At 48.2% G+C, this 17,968-nt stretch overlaps 2 protein-coding genes across 17 annotated transcripts in view; one reads left to right on the top strand and one right to left on the bottom strand.

Moving 5' to 3' along the window:
• The window catches only part of LOC306804264 (UDP-glucuronosyltransferase 1A1-like), a 93,794-nt gene extending 83,662 nt beyond the window's left edge, over positions 1-10,132 (top strand). For 13 of the 14 annotated variants that reach the window (XM_079310600.1, XM_079310592.1, XM_079310591.1 and 10 more), the window contains exons 2-5: positions 6,135-6,266; positions 6,373-6,460; positions 7,180-7,399; positions 9,345-10,132. In XM_079310600.1, the coding sequence (XP_079166726.1) occupies positions 6,135-6,266; positions 6,373-6,460; positions 7,180-7,399; positions 9,345-9,642 (738 nt within the window). In that variant the 3' untranslated portion in view covers positions 9,643-10,132. Of the gene's footprint in view, positions 1-3,328; positions 4,237-6,134; positions 6,267-6,372; positions 6,461-7,179; positions 7,400-9,344 lie in introns of those variants that run through there. The other variant, XM_079310598.1, reaches the window with a different exon arrangement.
• Positions 10,133-16,976: 6,844 nt separating this feature from the next.
• The window catches only part of SH3BP4 (SH3 domain binding protein 4), a 29,474-nt gene continuing 28,482 nt past the window's right edge, over positions 16,977-17,968 (bottom strand). For all 3 annotated transcript variants that reach the window (XM_079311317.1, XM_079311315.1, XM_079311316.1), the window contains one exon: positions 16,977-17,551. In XM_079311317.1, coding sequence (XP_079167443.1) covers positions 17,327-17,551 — 225 coding nt within the window. In that variant the 3' untranslated portion in view covers positions 16,977-17,326. The remainder of the gene's footprint in view (positions 17,552-17,968) is intronic.

Here is a 17,968-nt window from a genome sequence, read left to right as displayed (position 1 = left end):
CTTAATATTGGAATAACACTTAGGATTAGCCTTTAAGTGTATTTATCACATTCAGGTCCCTTTGGCAAAGGTAGCCATTTCATGGATCAGATTTCCCATCCTTCCTACCTGCTCCAAGAGAACTCTTCCAGGCCTAGAGAAATTTCTCAGGGTTCACTCTGCTCAGGAGTGCTTCACTGGGGGGGTGGGTCTAAAAGAATCTGTCTTCTCCAGCCAGTTCTTGTCCAGGTACCATTCCCATATCTTGTAAACATACAAACTTTTGGCATCCAGCTTTTCCCTCTCCATGTGGAATATGCCCTAATGGCATGTGAGATCTGCTTGGCCAGGCCCTTCTGTCTATGAGTGTGGATTTCCACATACCACAGCCAAGCCTTCTGAAATTTGGGAAAGGTACTGTTATTAAGAACTTTCAAGCCCTTTTGTCCTGTAGCCTCTCACCCTGAACTCTCATAGCCCCTCTTGAGCAAGAGCAACATATTCTGCTGCATCATTGCATTTCAAAAAGATGTTTAGCCTTGAGTCACTCACCTACGAACTCTGATGGCCTCTCTTGAGTACAAACTGTGCTTTCTGCTGTATCACTGTATTGCTAAAAAGGTGAAAGGTGGTTGGTTAATGTGTTACCCAAACTTTGGTGACTCTGCTGCGCTTTGTGCCAGCTTCTCATTGCCATGGAGAGCATTCTCTGAACTCCAGCCACCTTCTTGAGCAAAGGTTGGGGGCTTAGGTCTTGTGTGTCAACAGTGTGACATGATTCTTGTGATATAAGCTCTGTGGAGTGGCCATAAATTTGATTCCCAACTAGAATCTGGCCTGGGACAGTTGAGTGCACAGTAGTGAGTCACTTGAAACAACCCTGACACAGCAAAACCCCTCCAAGAGCAACTGCTTTTTCTACTGATTATTCTCAATAATGTGAGATAACTTAATTGCATAAAAAAGCATAGATGCCTTGATAGCTCTTTAATCAAGGCTTTTATCAATAACCTGTATCATTTTGTGGAGATAAACATTTAAAGTCCACCACTATTTAAACTAGGTACAAGGAGATTTTTCTTCATATGCTGCTGAGCAACATAAGGAGGAGCAGCTCTTTCTTTTCCTGCCCCATGACAGTTATGTGGAGGAACCAGGTACATGCTGGGCTTGTGCTTTTCCTTGCTTTCTGGAGTCTGGCAGATGGTGGGAAGCTCTTGGTAGTGCCTCAGGATGGAAGTCACTGGCTGAGCATGCGCATGGTCCTGGAGAAACTCTGGGAGAAAGGGCATGAAATCGTGGCTGTGGTTCCTGATGCTTCCTTGTTCTTGAAAAACTCCCAGTCCTTCACCATCAAAACATATTCAGTGCCTTACAGCCAGGAGTTTGTGGACAAATCCCACCAGGACCTGGGGGAAAGGAGCTTTGAGACCCTAAAGCTCTCAGTTTTACTCAGCAACATCTCAGAGTTGACCAACATGTTCTCTTCTGCTTGTCGGCATCTCTTATTGGACAAAGAACTCATGAAGTACCTCCAGGAGAGCAAATTTGATGCCATCATGATAGACCCTGTGCTGCCCTGTGGGCCAATTCTGGCTGAGTATCTCTCCCTCCCCTCTGTGTACTTCATGCGTGGCCTTCCTTGTACCTTAGACTACAAAGCCACGCAGGCTCCCAACCCTGCATCCTACGTGCCCAGGACTTTCTCATCCGCTTCCGACCACATGACATTCCCAGAACGCGTGAAGAATTTCCTGATTGGGCTCTCAGAGCCTTTGCTTTGTGATCTGTTTTATTTGAAATACAAGAACTTGGCCTCCGAGTTCCTGCAGAGGGATGTAACAATGCAGGAGCTGTTCAGCAAAGCATCAGTTTGGCTCATGAGATATGACTTTGTTTTTGAGTATCCACGCCCCATCATGCCCAACATGGTCTATATTGGAGGCATCAACTGTCACCAAAAGAAGCCACTCTCAAAGGTTTGTCATTGCTTACCCTGAGGGTGTTGTTGGTGCTTGGTCAAGATGTGCTTTTTTAAAGTGTTTTCTGTAGTGGTATTTGTGCTTGAGGTAGTGTGTGATCAAATCCCAGGATGGCATGGGAGTGGGAATCAGGATTTGAGGGGATACCCCAAGGCTTGCTGAAGGGTTTCTCTCCAGAAGAGCTTAGGTCGAGTTGTCACCATCACTCTTGGCGTGCTCTGTATCCAGGTAAATGACAAAACAATTCTAGGTCAGAGGATTTAATATTCCTAAGAGGTGGGAAATACTGGTTAATTGCAGAAGACTTGATTGGACAAAAATTCGAAATACAGAATTAACTCTGTGGATATACTCAGACACTTTTGCTGTGCCACTGAACATGAAGCTAGGTGAAGCACAGAACATAAAGGGAGGGGGTCAGGCTGGGTTTTAGGATAAGGTTTTTCCCCCAGAGGGTTCTGGGCACTGCCCAGGCTCCCCAGGGAATGGCCACAGCCCCGAGGCTGCCAGAGCTCCAGGATTGTTTGGACAATGCTCTCAGGGATGCATAGGGTGGGATTGCTAGGCATCTGTGCAGGGCCAGGGGTTGGATCAATGGTCCTTGTGGGTCAGGAAAATTCTAGCAGAATATTCCATGATTCCATGTGCACCAACAGCCCAAAACCAGGGTGTGCAACGACGGCAGAGGGAGCTCTGTTGCCTCTGGATTTTTGCGGCAGCAATTCAAAAGGGCAAATAAGAGGATGGTAGCGAATGGAAGCCTTTGGAATTGTAACTACTGTCCCTTGTTCTATGCTGTGCAAATAGTGCAGATATCCCTGCTTTATTCTGCTTTCAGACCACTGTGGTGTTGTAACAGCAGGAGTTATTGCTCAGCTTACAGCACGTTTACTACTGTAAACTCAGGGCTTTCACTTTGATAACTGCTGTGATAGAGCAACAAATCTGGAGATAGACTTTTACAATCCACTCTGTATCAAACCTTTGTCAATCTTTGCTTTTTGGTTACGCTCAGGGGGCACAAAGCAATCCAAAGGTCAGATTTGTGGCGAGTTCCATGTCCAATCAGTGCTGTGGCCTCAAGGCAGGGGGTTGATCATTAACTGGTTGTGAATGATGTAGTGATTGCTGGGTCAGTCCCATTCATGGCTCTCAGCTCCACAGGCTGTTGGCCACTCCTCCCTCCTGGTGTCAGTCCAAAGATTCAACCTCACCCTGCAGCACCCACTCACTGAAAGCCTTCCCTGCGCACAAATAATAAACCCAGTATTTACCCACAGTTAAAAATTATCCCAATTTCTGCCTGTTAAAAATTACAAACCCACCTTAGTTAAAATTCAAGTGGGAAGCACCCCGCGATTCATTCCTTGTCCCCAGCCGCAGTTTCACTGCCGTTAAAAACTTCACTAGCAGCACCGGGGAAATGGTTTCTCCAAAATCAGGATTTCTTTCTCTTGCCTCTTGGGCTGTGTTTTTCCTGCTGCTGTGGACCTCTAGTGAAGGTGGGAAGCTCTTGGTCATACCCATCGATGGCAGCCACTGGCTCAGCATGCGCCCGGTCGTGGAGAAGCTCAGGGACAAGGGACACAAAATCGTGGTGGTTGCGCCAGAGATAAATTTGCGGATCAACTCATCCCCACTTTACACCTTGAAAACCTATCCTGTGTCCTACACCAAGGAGTTTGTCGAGGCAGAGTTTAAACAGATGGGCCACAGGAGTTTCACACCTCAGCCCTTCATGGAAAAACTCTCCAAAATCGCCAATTTTACAAGCATGTTCTTGGATTCCTGCAAGCGTCTCCTGTCCAATAAAGAGCTGCTCCAATACCTCAAGGGAAGCAAATTTGATGCCGTCTTCATGGACCCCTTCTTCCCATGTGGGCAGATATTGGCAGAACATCTGTCCCTGCCCTCTGTGTACTTCCTGCGGGGGCTGCCGTGCAGCCTGGAATTCCAGGCCACCATGTGTCCCAGCCCTCCTTCCTACATCCCGCGGCTCTTCATGCGCTCCACGGACCACATGTCCTTCCTGCAGCGCCTGGGAAACCTCCTGGCCACCCTGGGCAGCTCCCTGGCCTGCTCTGTCCTTTATTCTCCCTACCATCCCTTGATCCGGGAGTTCCTGCGTCGGGAGGCGACTGTGCCCGAGCTGTTCAGCCATGCCTCTGTTTGGCTCATGAAATATGACTTTGTCTTTGAGTACCCCAGGCCCCTCATGCCCAACATGGTCTTGGTCGGAGGCATAGGCTGCACTCGGGAGAACAAACTAACCCAGGTTAGTTTTCCCAGTTTAGCTGTGGGTGTGCTGTGAGCTCTCTCCAGGAGATGGAGCTCCAAGGCTGGAATAAAGGATGCCAAGGTGAAAGTGGCCGGGAATGCATTTTGCACCACTGCATCCCTTGAGCAATGACGGAGAAGTTACTTTGTGGGACATCTCTGCATTCCCATCAAACCTGCACAAAAAAAAAAAAAAAAAAAAAAAAAAAAAAAAAAAAACCCCTAAACTTTTGTACAGTTCTGCACTGAAACTGTATTTTGCTTCGACTGTGGCAAAATTCCTCAGAATGGGATATTTTCTGTTAAGAAATCCTCCAAATTCTCTTGTTTTTCCATGAGTCTCCACTGCAGGTACTATGTAAAAGTATTTTAATCAGCAGGTGCTGACTAAAACCACTACTAAAATAGTCTGTGTATTCTCAAAGCAGGGCTGCAAAGAGCTTCCTCATAGTAGGAGAACTTCTGAGCAGAAAGACAGACCTGGAACTCAAAAACATCTGAAAAACAAAGCAGAACTGATGTCCCCACAGAATATAAATAGGATTAAATATACCTTGAGACAGCCACAGAAATATGGAAAAGAGAATAAACTGACAGTCAGTCTCTGCTGTCCCTGCCTGTGGCAGGGAATGAGACAATCTTTAAAGTCCCTTCTAACCCAAAGCATTCCATGGTTCTCTGGCTATTCCCAGAGATAACATGGCAGTTGCCAGACTTTCAGAAGCATTCAGTTAATTGTATTCCCCTTATTTCACTCTGATGCCTGTAGCTATTTCCTCCAGTTTTGCCTTTCCTTCCTTGGCTCGACCAAACATTTTTTCTATTTCAAAGAATTTTTGCTCCAGCCTAGGGCTGTTTTTTTCTGCTTCATTGGAATCCTTTTGTTCCTGGATTCCAGTTCTAGATCTCCTTCTATTATTTAAATCGCTCAAACAAAAGAGAGATGGAACTGGCAGCAGTTCAGTGTTATCATACCCAAAGCAGATACAATAAATCCAGATATAAGAAATTTGTGTTACCTGCTGTCAGAATCCTCTTCCAGGATTTTAATTCCCTCTTGTAGATGCATGGCCTGAAAAGAAGAACATCAGATGTAAATCCAGGCTTGGGTTAAATGTGTCCATTTTTACTTCCCCAAGACTCATTTTCTTTAGGATCTTAGAACAGGCTGAGGTGGAAGAGACATTAAATCCCATCCAATGCCACTCCCTGCCATGGACAGGGACATTTTCCACCATCCCAGGCTGCTCCAAGCCCCATCCTTCATCCCCTTGGACACTTCCAGGGATCAAGGGGCAGCCACAGCTTCTCTGGGTAGCCTGTGTCAGGGTCTCCCTACCCTCAGAAAGAAGAATTTCTTCCTGATATCTAACAAAAATTTCCCCTCTTTTGGTTTGAACCCATTACTCCCTGTCCCATTACCCCAATTCCTCATGAAGAGTCCTTTTCCAGCTTTCTTCTGGGCCTCTTCAGGCACTGGAAAGGGACATTTGTGAGGTCTCCACAAAAAAATCTTCTCTGCTCCAGGCTGAACAGCCCCAGTGTCCCAGCCTGTGCCCATAGAGGAGGTGCTCCTGTCTCCTTGTCAACTCCATGGTTCTCCTCTGGACTTGCTCCAACAGTTCCATGTCCTTCTCATGTTGACGAGCCTGGAGCTGGATGCAGGGTTCCAGGTGTGGTCTCATGAGAGGGGGAGATTCCCCTCCCTGCACCTGCTGGCTGTGCTGCTGCTTTGGATGCAGAACTGTCAGTAACAACTCATTTTCCTGGTCCTAATTTTGTTGTGCTCACTGTTTGTTCCATTGCCTTTCCAGAGAGTTTTGTGGGAACATGGCAGCAATTCCAGCCTCTGACAAGAGAAAGGGCTTTGACTAAAGGCTTGCTTTCCTTTGGCAGGAATTTGAAGCCATTGTGAACGCCTCTGGAGAACATGGCATTGTTGTCTTCTCGCTGGGCTCCATGGTGTCTGAGATTCCCGTGAAGAAAGCCATGGAAATCGCAGAGGCCTTGGGAACAGTCCCTCAGACGGTACCAATTCCCTCTTCCTCTTCCAGCAGAGCAGCTCCACGCTGTTCTCAGGTCCTCCCACCCTTCTCCAGCTGGGATCTGACGTGCCCTTTGCTTCCCTTTCCAGGTCTTGTGGCGCTACACGGGCAAGACACCCTCCAACCTGCCCAAGAACGTGAAGCTCGTCAAGTGGCTGCCTCAGAACGACCTCCTGGGTATGTCTGACACACCACAGTGGTGCTGGCGCTCCAGGGCTGCAGAGTGATGCCCCAAGGGCATCATCTGTGGGTCAGGTGTGAGTTAACATCCCCTGACCATAACTGGGGGGCACAAACCTTCCTTGCAGCCTTTGCTGTTGGAGCCGGAGCTTGTCCTTTAGGAACTTAGCTGTGAATGCCTGAATTGTGAAACAACTCTGTTTGAAAAGGATTTCCAACACTTCAGTACCAGTCAAAGATGGAAGTCTTTATCTCTGACTAAGCAGCCTCAACACCCAGCTGTGTTTTTGGCCTGTCTTCTGTCCTGAAAAGAAACTTCATGGTCCTCAAAGGGGTGCTTCCAGACAGGTCTTTGGGCTTTTAAAGTGGTAGGATTGCTGCCAGGAGAGCATTTGTTGGTAAGAGATCAGGTTCAGCTGTGAAAGACCTTCACTACCATGGAAGAGATGGTGAAAAAGCAATAGATGGTAACATCTTTTTTAACCTCTCCTGGTTCTGATTTAATCATAAAGTTGGAGGATAACCCAAGACAAAGACAGAGGTCTACAACGTTCCAATCCCTACATCTGGCCATGAGGGATGATGTTCACAACAGCCCCAAATCCTTGATTTATGCCAACCACAGTCCTTTTTTGTGCATGTTTTTTCCCCAGGGACACGCTGCTGGGCCAGTCAGTAATTCCAGGAGCTAAGCAAGTCTCTGTTTCCCTCCACAGCCCACCCCAAGACTCGTGCCTTTATCACCCACGGAGGCTCCCATGGTGTTTATGAGGGAATATGCAATGCAGTGCCCATGGTGCTGATGCCTCTGTTTGGGGACCAAATGGACAACGCCAAGCGAGTGGAGTCCCGGGGAGCAGGGCTGACCCTGAACATCCTGGAGATGACTACCAGTGACATTTCCAATGCCCTGAAAGCAGTGATCAACGACAAAAAGTCAGTACTGTGGCCCCAGCACAAAACTCTGTGTTTTTCTCTTCTTAAATGGCTTCTTTTATCAAAAGTATGGATTTGATGGCAGCTGCTTCCATGGAGAAGCTTATGCTCTCCCTGGGTTAACTTCCCTTGTCCCCTTCAGGGGACAAGAAGGGACTGAGAAGGGAGCAGGGGAGATGGGCTATGAATGCAATGGAAGAAATCAAGTTCCCAAAAAAGTGTGTCACCTTCCTAAAGCCAAGGCAGTGACAGAGAGGGCTTGGACAGAAATGGCAAACAGCTTTTGTTCCCAAACCTGTGGTGACACAGGTCAGTGGGGAGCCTGAAAAGGGTTTATCAAACATATTTATCACTCATTTATCTTCCAGGTGAGTTTTCTCAGGCATTTTTCTCCCGCTCAGTGCTCATGAGGAATTCTGTGAGGAGGGAGAGCTGCTGCATGACTCAGCAAGGCTGGACAGTCCCAGCACAGAGCAGGAGGAACATGCAGGGATGCACTGAGGAAGCCCAGGGAACATCACAGCACTGCAGTCAGCATGCCCAAGGGGTTTAAAGGCAGCACAGAGATTTCTTTCGGACATAAGAGCTCTCCCCTGCTCCCATTTGAGGATGCTAAGGACTAAGAAACTCCACTACATTCCTGAGAAATAGCAGCTTATTGACATTGTTTCCTACCCACTGTTTATGGCAATAATAGCAATAACACTACTACTAGCAAAAACAGTAATAATGCAGCTGGAAAAGCTGGCCAGCTTTTATAACCCTTTCAGCCAGAGACCTTCAGATATTTTTCTGAGAGCCCAAACTGAACTTTACCTTGGTTTTTTTTTTTTTTCTTCATTGAAAACAACACATCCTGGGTCTGTAGCTTTGCCATTATCCTTCTCAAGGAGCTCAGTAATACAAGAGCCTGGAGAAGCTGCAGCTGTCCCATCCCTGGAAGTGTCCTAGATGGGGTTTGGAGCAACCTGGCTTGGTAGAAGGTGTCCTTGCCCATGAGGGATGAGCTTTAAGGTCCTGCCAACCCACCCCACCCTGTGATACTGATGCCTTGGAGTGGCTAGCTATAACAGAGGCTAGACAAGATTAAGAGAATAAAGTGGGTATTTATTAAAGGCCTTCAGTAGAGACACCTTGTGCAGTACAAGAGCCCAGCCACGGCTACACCTGAAATGGATGATGGCCATGAGTTTTTCAGACAGTTATAAGTTTGGTCCATTTACATATCAGGGGTCAATCCTCCAATTACAGCTTCAGGTAATGAAGTCATTTACCCCTGGTTTGCTCCCCCCACAACTCACTGTTGCTTACATTTTTCAGTGATGCCTTGAGAGGCTATCTGGAGCTGAGGTTAGAGAGAGTTAAAGGAATAAAGCAGGGATTTATTAAAATGCTTTCAAAGGATTCACCTTCGGCTGTACAAGAGCCTGGCCATGGCTACATCCAAGATGGACCCCAGGTCACAAGTTTTCACACTTTTATAAGTTCTGGTCCATTTCCATATTGGGGTTCATTGTCCAATCCCAGCTCCAGGTTCTGCAGTCCCATCCTCCCAGATTCTCTCCTCTATTTGCTGCTGTTTGCACTTTTTGGGGCTGAAGCTGCAGCATGTCCTTGCTTCTGGGGCTGGAAAAGGATTGATTTGTGTGACTGAGCTGTGAGGGGAACTTACTGACACTTTATATGAAGTTCAGAGTAACATACCAATGCAGTTCAGAATCTGGAAAAGATGAACTTAAGCTATAAGTTAAGGCATCACCAGGGCCTGAGGCAGTAGAGTGTACTTGAGTTACAGGCCTAGAGGGATTGTTTTGTCTGAATAAAATGGGAGAAGGGTAGCTGACAAACTGTGGAGTTTTGGAGTTACATCCCAAGGCAGTACAGGATCTAAAAAACACACAAGCTAAAATCCTCAGGCATCAATTCCATGTTTGACCATCCCCAGGTACAAGGAGAACATCCAGCGCCTCTCGGACCTGCACCTGGACAGACCCATCCACCCTCTGGACCTGGCTGTGCACTGGGTGGAGTTTGTGATGAGGCACAAGGGGGCCCCTCACCTGCGCCCCGCCGCCCATGACCTCAACTGGGTGCAGTACCACTCTCTGGACGTCATCGCCTTCCTGGCGGCCGTGCTGCTGCTCTCCCTCTTCATCGCCTTCAAGTGCTGCCTCTGCTGCTGCCGCCGCTGCTTCTGCAAGAAGGGCAGGACGGCCAAGCCCACCAAGGCCAAGTCCCACTAGAGCCCGGCAACGATGGGAGGGGACAAAGCTCCCGCTGCAGGGGGTGGGGAACAGCTCCAATTACGCTGTAATAAATAAAACACTGCGATTTTCAGTCAAGGAATGATAGGGATCCTTTGGAACGGCACCACCAGAAGGGGTGTTCCGCTGATCTGATTTTTGGCCTTTTAATTAAGAATGGGCCTAATTAATTAAGAATGTTAAAAATGCCTTGTGTAGGAGTGCTGCAGTCACTTGAGAAGGTCTGAGTGTGAAATCCAAGGCCCCTGGCTTCCACCTGTCAGTGTGCAGAGGACTCTCAGTGACTTTTTCTTTTAACCTCTAACTGCAGCAGAGATATGTAAGGATTTTGGAGGACTTAAGAACCATCTGGTCAGATTTCTGTTTGAAATCTCTGTGTGGCTGCTGTTGTAGGCAAATGTTGTACACTCACAATTCCCATCACGCAAACCAAGCTTGATGAACATCTTCATGTGTGTTTACAAGACCCTTAATAAAACCAAGGTTTCTGGCAGGGAAGCTGCTGGAAAAGCACTGCTTTTTCTCACAAATTCCCCATCAGGCAGATGTGCTGTACCTGAATCTCACCTGCTGGTGAGGGGATCTTTGTAAGCACTGCTTAAAAACCCCAAAACTGATTTACTCTTGGTAAGTGATGCTCAGGGAAAGACTCCAAACCCAGCCCTATAAATAAACCCCAAATACTAAAAATAAAGGCTGCTGTGTTTTCTGTCTTGAGAATTATGGGGGGGGGGGGGGATGCTTGTTTGTTCATGGAAAAAAGAGCTGGAGAAGGGACAGATTCAATCCCCCATGGGATTTACCCCCATGGGGTAAAAGCTACCTTGATACACAAACCCTCTTCTCAACATTCCTGCCCCACTGTCTGGTGACTTGGTCCTTGCTGAGGGGTGACATCCTGAGGCTGCCACAGCTCCCTGGTGAATATTCTGGGCTCAGAACTGGGGGATCCCAGTACACCAGGGCAGCACAGGTGTCCTGCTGAGTACCTGCTGCTGCTTTTTTCTCTGGCTGTTTGGAAAAGCAGAGATTTCAGAGGAAGCCATGTGAGGTTCAAGGCAGTCTCTGTCCTCAGCCTGTCCCCAGTGTGGTGCCCAAATCTCCTGGACACCCCCTTTGCCCACAACCTGTCCAGCACCTTCCTTTCCCTGCTCCTGCCCACCACAAACAGAAGGAATCCATTCTTTGGGGTGTGCAGACCCCCAAGGTGTGTGAGGGCTGGCTGCTTGGAAAATGCAGCTCCTGCAGCTCCACACATTCCTGAGGTGACAGCTCTGGCTGTCCCCGTGGTTCTGGTGACAGCAGTGCAGCTGGAAAGGTGACCCTGTGAGACCTCTCAGGGCTGTCACAGCACAGCCACAGTGGCTCCAGTCCTTTCTGAGCGTCCCTGGCTCCCAGGAGTGTCCAACAACAACACAAAAAAAACCACTTCAAAATGTCCTTGAGGAGTTCTCTGAGTACCTGCTGTAAACTGGCTTTGGATCAATCCAGTGACTTTCTCTGCATGGACAAAGGGGAAAATTCTTTGATTTCAGATCAGAGGAGGACAACTGAGAAAAAAATAGAAAAATATCTCAATTGCAGCTCCAACCCCCTTGTGCAGGGGAAGTTAAACTAAAAGGAAGGAAGTATCAAAATGCCCATCCCATGACTTATTTAATTTCAGAAATATTTTTAACACAGCCAAAGAAAAACAACAGCAGAAACCAGGTATCCTCCTCTTTTTCCACCTCCCCTTGCTCTCCTCACCCTCACTGCTTTATCCTGTTCTTTATTTTCCTTTGGAGAAAGAATATGCAGGGCCAGGGCTGGACAAACATCCCTCTGCCCAGCAGAGGACACTCTGGGATCACCAGCAGGCAGGAGCAGGGAAAAGGCCACCTTTCCCACCAAGCCAGCCCAAGTGAGGGGCTGAAACTCCACAGGCACTTGTTTATCCCCCCAGTGCTCCAGGAATATGGACATTGCTGCCAGAGAGGATTTCCAGAGCCAATTAATTAGGAGCCAAAGCACTTGGGACAAACTTGAAGGAGCTGGACCATCACCACAGCTCAGGCTCCCCAAACCTTCCCAGGGGAAGGGTTAATCAGGGGATAATGTTCCCTCCTATTGCCCTTTAATTGGGGGCCATACAGAGCCAAAAAACAGGGCAGAGCCTCCAGCCCAGCTTCCCTTACTGGGAGATGGAGAAATACACAGCCACAGCCCAGTTTAAAGCACCAGTGCTGAGACTGAGGCACTTCCCAGAAGGGGAAACTGAGGCAGGCCCAAGCATGGCTCCTCCCCCCGAGCTCCCCCGAGCTCCCAGGCATTGCAGTCTGAGCATCTCCAGCAAATCCTTCAAATCTCTGGGAAAAGGAAGCAGCCAAAATACTCTCACTGCCCTTGGAGAACAGGGGTACAAACACCTCCCACCTCAGCAGCTTCCTCCTCAGAGCTGGTGATTTCTGTTCCCACACAAAACTTTTGAGTTTTATACCTTACTTTTCCCTGGATTTTAACATTCATCAAGCCTGGGAAAGAAACAGTGCTGCTTTCCAGCTCTTCTGTACTGCTCAGACCCACCCCAGCTGCAAAATAGGGCCACAAAGCTCTTTGGTTTTGGGATAGGGTGTCCTGGGGGACACAGCAGCCCTGGCTCCAGGGGGAGGATGCAGCCAGCATCTCTCCCTGCTTCCCACCAGCCAGACCACGGGAAATGACAGGAATTGTTGGCATTTTTCTGCAGCCACAGGCTTTCTCAGCCTCAGCCCTGTCCTCAGGGGCAACAGCGAGGTTTTCCCACTGCCATGGGAGCTCTGGGTGGATCTCAGGCTCCTCCACCCCCAGTGTGGGGGTCCCTAGAGACCCCTGGCTATCCCCCCCTTAGAAATATGTCGTTGTAAATAAATACCTTGGTTATTCACAGGCACAGGAACACTCCCTCTTCCTTACCTGTGCAGGGCTCCACCCACACATGGGTCCCTTGCCCTGGACACTCTCCCTTGGATGCTCACACTCAAACCTGCAATTCATCATGTAATTCATTTATTTGATAATCTACCTTCTGGGTGATTTTTTACAAAGTAAATACTTACTGGTACTGGTAGCCAACCACGACTCCAGTTTGGGGAGATATTCCAGGAGCTTATTTCCCACTGTGGAAAATCATGGAAGCATGACATGAGAAGATGTGGAGTGTATCCCACTTCCCTGAGGAGTGTGTGGATGAGGAAAACCGACCTGCCAGGAGCAGCACTAGCCTCATTTAACAAAAATCACCCAAACTCACCCCAAACCCACATGCATCCACAAAAAAAAGGGACTTCAGGATTGCAGCTGTGATTGCAGCCCAGGGAGCAGTGCAGGGATAATGCTGTGGGAACACCCATGGGAAGTGGTCCAGAACATGCCTTGGCCCCTGCATCATCCCCCAGAGTTATCCATGTAGCATTCCAGAGGGTTTGGCACTGCTGCAGAGGTCCCATCCCAACCCTGGCACTGCCTGAGGGTGACAGGGAGCTGGCACCAGCAAGCCCAGGCACCTCTAGCTGGAGCAGCACAGAGCCCTCTGATTAATTATCACCTGCAGAGGTGTTTTTAGGACTTATTTATATGATGAAACCTGAGGAAAGGGGTTGCCAAAATGTCTGACAAAGGGCAGGACAGACTCTTCCCTCCACAGGAGGGAGCATCAAATCCCTTTCTTTTAAGGAAGGGTGAAAGGACTCCTGTGCCAGATCTGATTGCTTAGGATGATAAAAGCAAGTCATGGAGCAAATCCCAAATTCCCCCCAGCCAGTTCCTGCCTGGCTTATTGAACCTGTCCTCAAAAACCAGCCTGAATAAAGGAGCAGATTTCTTCCCAGGAATGCTGCCAGCTTGGATTGCCTATGGGGGAGAGGGAGACATGGTTCCTATTCTTCTGTGGGTCAGTCCCAGGGACTGGATTTGTGCTGGAAGCTTTAATCAATGCTCAGCTGGGGGGAATCAAAGCAGGGCAGGAATCCACAGTTATAGCCCAGGGGCTGCAGAAGGGGTGCTGGGTTGGTCCCAGCCCCTTGGAGATGATCTCAGCTGGGCAGGAGGGTGATTCAGGGCTGGGATGACTCAGGGAGGGGCAGGGGGAGGAAGGGGAAACCACAACCAGCGTCACTCCCAACATCCCAACACCCAGTGAGGCTGTTAAGCAGTAAAAAACTCACACATTCCTCCCCCCAGCCAGAGCCCTCTGCCTTTTCACTGGGACATGAGGGTCCTTCCACCCCAAATCCAGCAATCAGCCACCCCTTGTGAAAAACAGACCTTTACATCCTTCTTCCCCCCCACCCACCAGGTTATAATAATTTTCTTTTACAAAGCCCAAAGGTGCCATTTGTTGCTCAGAAGCCCCTGAACTCCAGCAATGGATTAAACCTGCTGAGCTGGGAAGAGGAGAGCCCCAGGGGATGTTTTGGGTAAAGCCTGTTGTTAAAAAAATTCAAAAAACAAAAAACCCCCCAAAAAAACAAAAAAAAAAAAAAAAAAAAGGGGGGCGGCTTTTGAAAGGAGGCTTGAGCAGGTCATGCTGTGAACTGGGAGTTGCATTTCCTGGGATCATCATCATCATCATCTCTCTTAAATTTCCAGCCATTCAAGCCTCCTTTTTTGTGGGGGACCAGACCTGATTAAGTTACCTTGGGCTATTAAGGTAAAAAAAATTAAGGATCCAGCAAACAAGGAAACCCAAACCTGGAACAGCTCAGCTGAGCCGGGGTGTTTGGAATGCCAGCAAATCCCAGCACTGAGGGCAGGATTCCAAAGAATCCATTGTGATCCTCACAGGTGTTTCTGCCATGGTTTTCCACAAAACAAAGCATCCAGCCTCCACCTGGCACGGGAATATGGCCCCCACAGGAGGTTGGTTGGATTTGGATGGATTTGGTGGCAAAAGAAAAACCTGGGCAAGACTTGGGAGCAGCTCTGCTTCTCTAAGCACTCAATACCAGCTCCTGTGGTGTCCTGTTAATAGTGAAGAGAAGCAATCCAATGATTTCCAGCAGGGATTTCTAGGGATGGAAACAAACACCTGGAGAGCTCCAGGGTCTTTCATCACAGGCTCCAGATTTCCCTGCAAACCACACTTTGTGAGAGACCCCCATAACCATGGGGTGACCTCCTGACACCTCACCCTCAGACTTCTGGTGCTGGATGAGCCCATGGAAGATGATCCCTCACTGGTGATGGATGAAGCAGAGGACAAAATGCTGTGGGCATGTATTTGCAAGGTGCTGAAGCACTTTGTTCCCTGAGGAATAAAAAGCTGAATCCTTTTTTTTCCTTGAAGCTGAAATATTCCAGGGAGCCAGGCAGCAGGGAAGAAGCCAAGGGGGGATCCCCCAAATCATCTGTCTGGTCCCTATTTCCCAGAGCAGGGTATCCATGGTGGGGGATCACCTGTGTCCACCCCACAGAGCTGGATGAGGGCAGGAGGGGGCTGAGAGCCCCAGCAGAAACCAGAATATTTCCCTTCCCTGGCTTGGGATGTGACCTCCACTGGGACTGGGAGCACCACAACAGCCTTGGCTAAACAGAGGGGTGCTTTCTCCAGACAGAAAACAACCAGGAAGACTCTGTGCCAAAACAAATCCTGCAACCCCATCTTGTCCCACTTCAGGAAGGTCCCTACCTAGAGCTTGAGCACAAACAGCAGTTTGGGAGGTAAGATCCTTTCCAGCCACTTTTCCCCTGGAGAAAGTGGGATAGAAAGGCTGAGGGGTGGAAATGAGCTTGAGAACCACTGGCTCTGGATGTTGGCACAGTAAATTAATCCCACTCTGCTTTGGGATGGAGACAACAGTGGATGACATGTAACTGGGAGCACTGGAGAGTAACAGCTTTAATTGGAATTTCTTTTCCCCAGAAAACTCCTTTATCTTTCAAAAAATGACCCTTAAGAACAAAAACCAGTGGCTGCACAAGGGTGGCAATGCAAAACCCAGACAAGTTTTTAGGAGAAGGCATCTAGGGGACACATTCCCAGTCCCAGTGTGAGAGGAAAGACTGGATTTCAGACCAAAAATGGGGAGAAAATAATGCAGCCTCATCCCACAGGCCCCAAAAGATGTTGGCCATGGTGCCAAGGGTCTGGGAAGGGCACAGGGTGGTTTGAGGCAGCCAAGGTGGGTGCTCAGAGTACCTGAGGTAGATAGAAAAAGGGAGATAGGGTTAAAAAAAATCTGGGATTATTCATGGATTGGGAGGCTCAAACTCCTGCCCTCACCTGCTGCCCCTCCACCAGATGCCCTTCCTAATCTTTTTCTTCTGTTTTGTTGTTTTTGTTTTTTTAATTAACCTTAAAAGCAAAAAAAACCCTCCTTTAAGAACCTTTACACATCCTCTGGTAGCAGTTTTTCACTAAAAGGAGCCTTTGCACTTCAAATCATCTTTCTGTCCAAAAAATATTTCCCTCCCAGGTGAAATATCTGAAAGCTGGGGAGCAGAAGGAGGAAAGAAAGTTGTTGAAAAACTCGGATTTAAAAGAAACAGGAGAAAAATAATATGGGCACTGGCTGACACAAATACTGAGGTTTTTGTCACCAGGTTTATAGCAAAGATTATTTACAAGTTAAGCAGGATTTGAGGAGCCTTGAAGAATTAGAAATCAATGGCAAAGATCACCTGGACCATCCCCAGTGAGCTCAGATTTCAAATTAGGAGGAAGATTCTCCCTTTTCTCTCAGCTTTTTTTTTTTTTTTTTTTTTTTTTTTTTTCCTGCAGAGGGATTATCTGGATAGCAACAATTCCCTCCCCTTTTTCTGGCCTCTTTCCCAGAGCAGGAGCACCTGGGGAGTTTGATTCCCTCTCACCATCCCCCTGATCCATCTCCTGAGGTCTCTGGCAAGCCCCAAAGCTCCAGCTGCTTCTTCTAGAGCTGTCCTGCACCACATCCAGGTAGGGAAAAAAAAAACAGGAACAGGCAACTCCCTGGCCACAAAAAAGAAAATCCATGTTCTGAAGATACATGAAAATAACCCCAAAATCAACCAAAATGCTCACAGAGCCTGTGAATAAAATAAAATAATTTTTTAAAAAGGTGCAAGATGCTGCTGGGACAGAGCACATCCCAAATTTAGGGGCAGCCCAAGTTCGAATGGTGCTTTGGGCACATCTGGTAGCCCAAAACCTGCCTGTGGTGGGGGGAAAGGGCATTTACTGAGCTTCCTCTTAAACTATATATTTACAGGACTCATAGTTGTCCCACACCTCCTCATTTCAAAGCAGTTTCTGCAACCTAAACCAGGCCACAGCTTCCCCCACCCCTCCCCAAAGTGGTTACAACTTTTACTGCTCGTTACAAAAATTAAACTTTTATTTGTAAATGCCTAAAAAACGTCATCTCTTTTGGGATCCCTCCCCACCCCTTACCCTCTTGAAAGTCTGTGGGTTTTTTTTTTTCTGTAAGAAATAGTTGAACTGGATGAAAAGCCATCCCCTTTTCCAGATGAATCCCCATCAGGGTGGGATATCTCCTGCTGATTTACAGTCCTGGTGGAGAACTTGCAAAACTTTGGCCTCTTCAAACCCAGGGGAGAGCAACCTCCACTTCTGCACTTGAAAGTCAACTGCTTAAGAAAGAGGGTGGGGTGGGGAAAAAGCACAGGAAAAAAAATTCCCAGCCAAGGAGAAGTGGCCAAACAGGGACTAGATGGCAAAATCCTGGTGGTCCTGGGGGCTGAAGGCAGCTGCCCGCAGCATGTCCAAGGAGTTGACGAGGATCAGGGTGCCTGTGAGGTGCTTCCAGCGCTTGGTGATGGGGTTCTTCATCTTGTCCAGCCCCGTGTGCAGCTCCTGGATGACGTCCCTGTAGCTGTCCCCCATCTGGCTGCTCCAGGTGAGCAGGAAGTCGTACGCTGGCTTCCACATGGCCTGGGGGACAGGAGAGGACAGAGAGGGGATCAGAGCTCAGCCAACACCCCCACAGTGAGCACATTGCCAGGAAAACAGCCCCCCAACACCCTCAGATCCCTGTGATGCTCCAAGAGCATGGCTCTTGGAGTGGAATAATTGTTTGACTTGGAAAGGCCTTTAAGCATTGGGTCCAACCTTTAACCAGGTGTTGGAACCCTGGAAACTGGGGGTTTTGAACTTTCTGTGCTGACCCCTCCAAGGAACACACTGCTTTTGACCTGAGGCTGTGGAGAAGGTTTCCAAAACTGAGTGACAGAACTGGAATCTCTGGTGTGTGGTTTGAATAGTAGCATGGTGGGACATTTCGAATTTAAAGTCTTAGAATATACAATACATAGAATAGCAATAAATAGAAAGCAAGATGGAGGTTTTAGG

Source organism: Erithacus rubecula (assembly GCF_903797595.1).
Source record: "Erithacus rubecula genome assembly, chromosome: 8".
Classification (NCBI taxonomy): domain Eukaryota; kingdom Metazoa; phylum Chordata; class Aves; order Passeriformes; family Muscicapidae; genus Erithacus; species Erithacus rubecula.
Note: the sequence above shows the minus strand (reverse complement) of the source record. Positions and strands in the feature narration are given on the sequence as shown.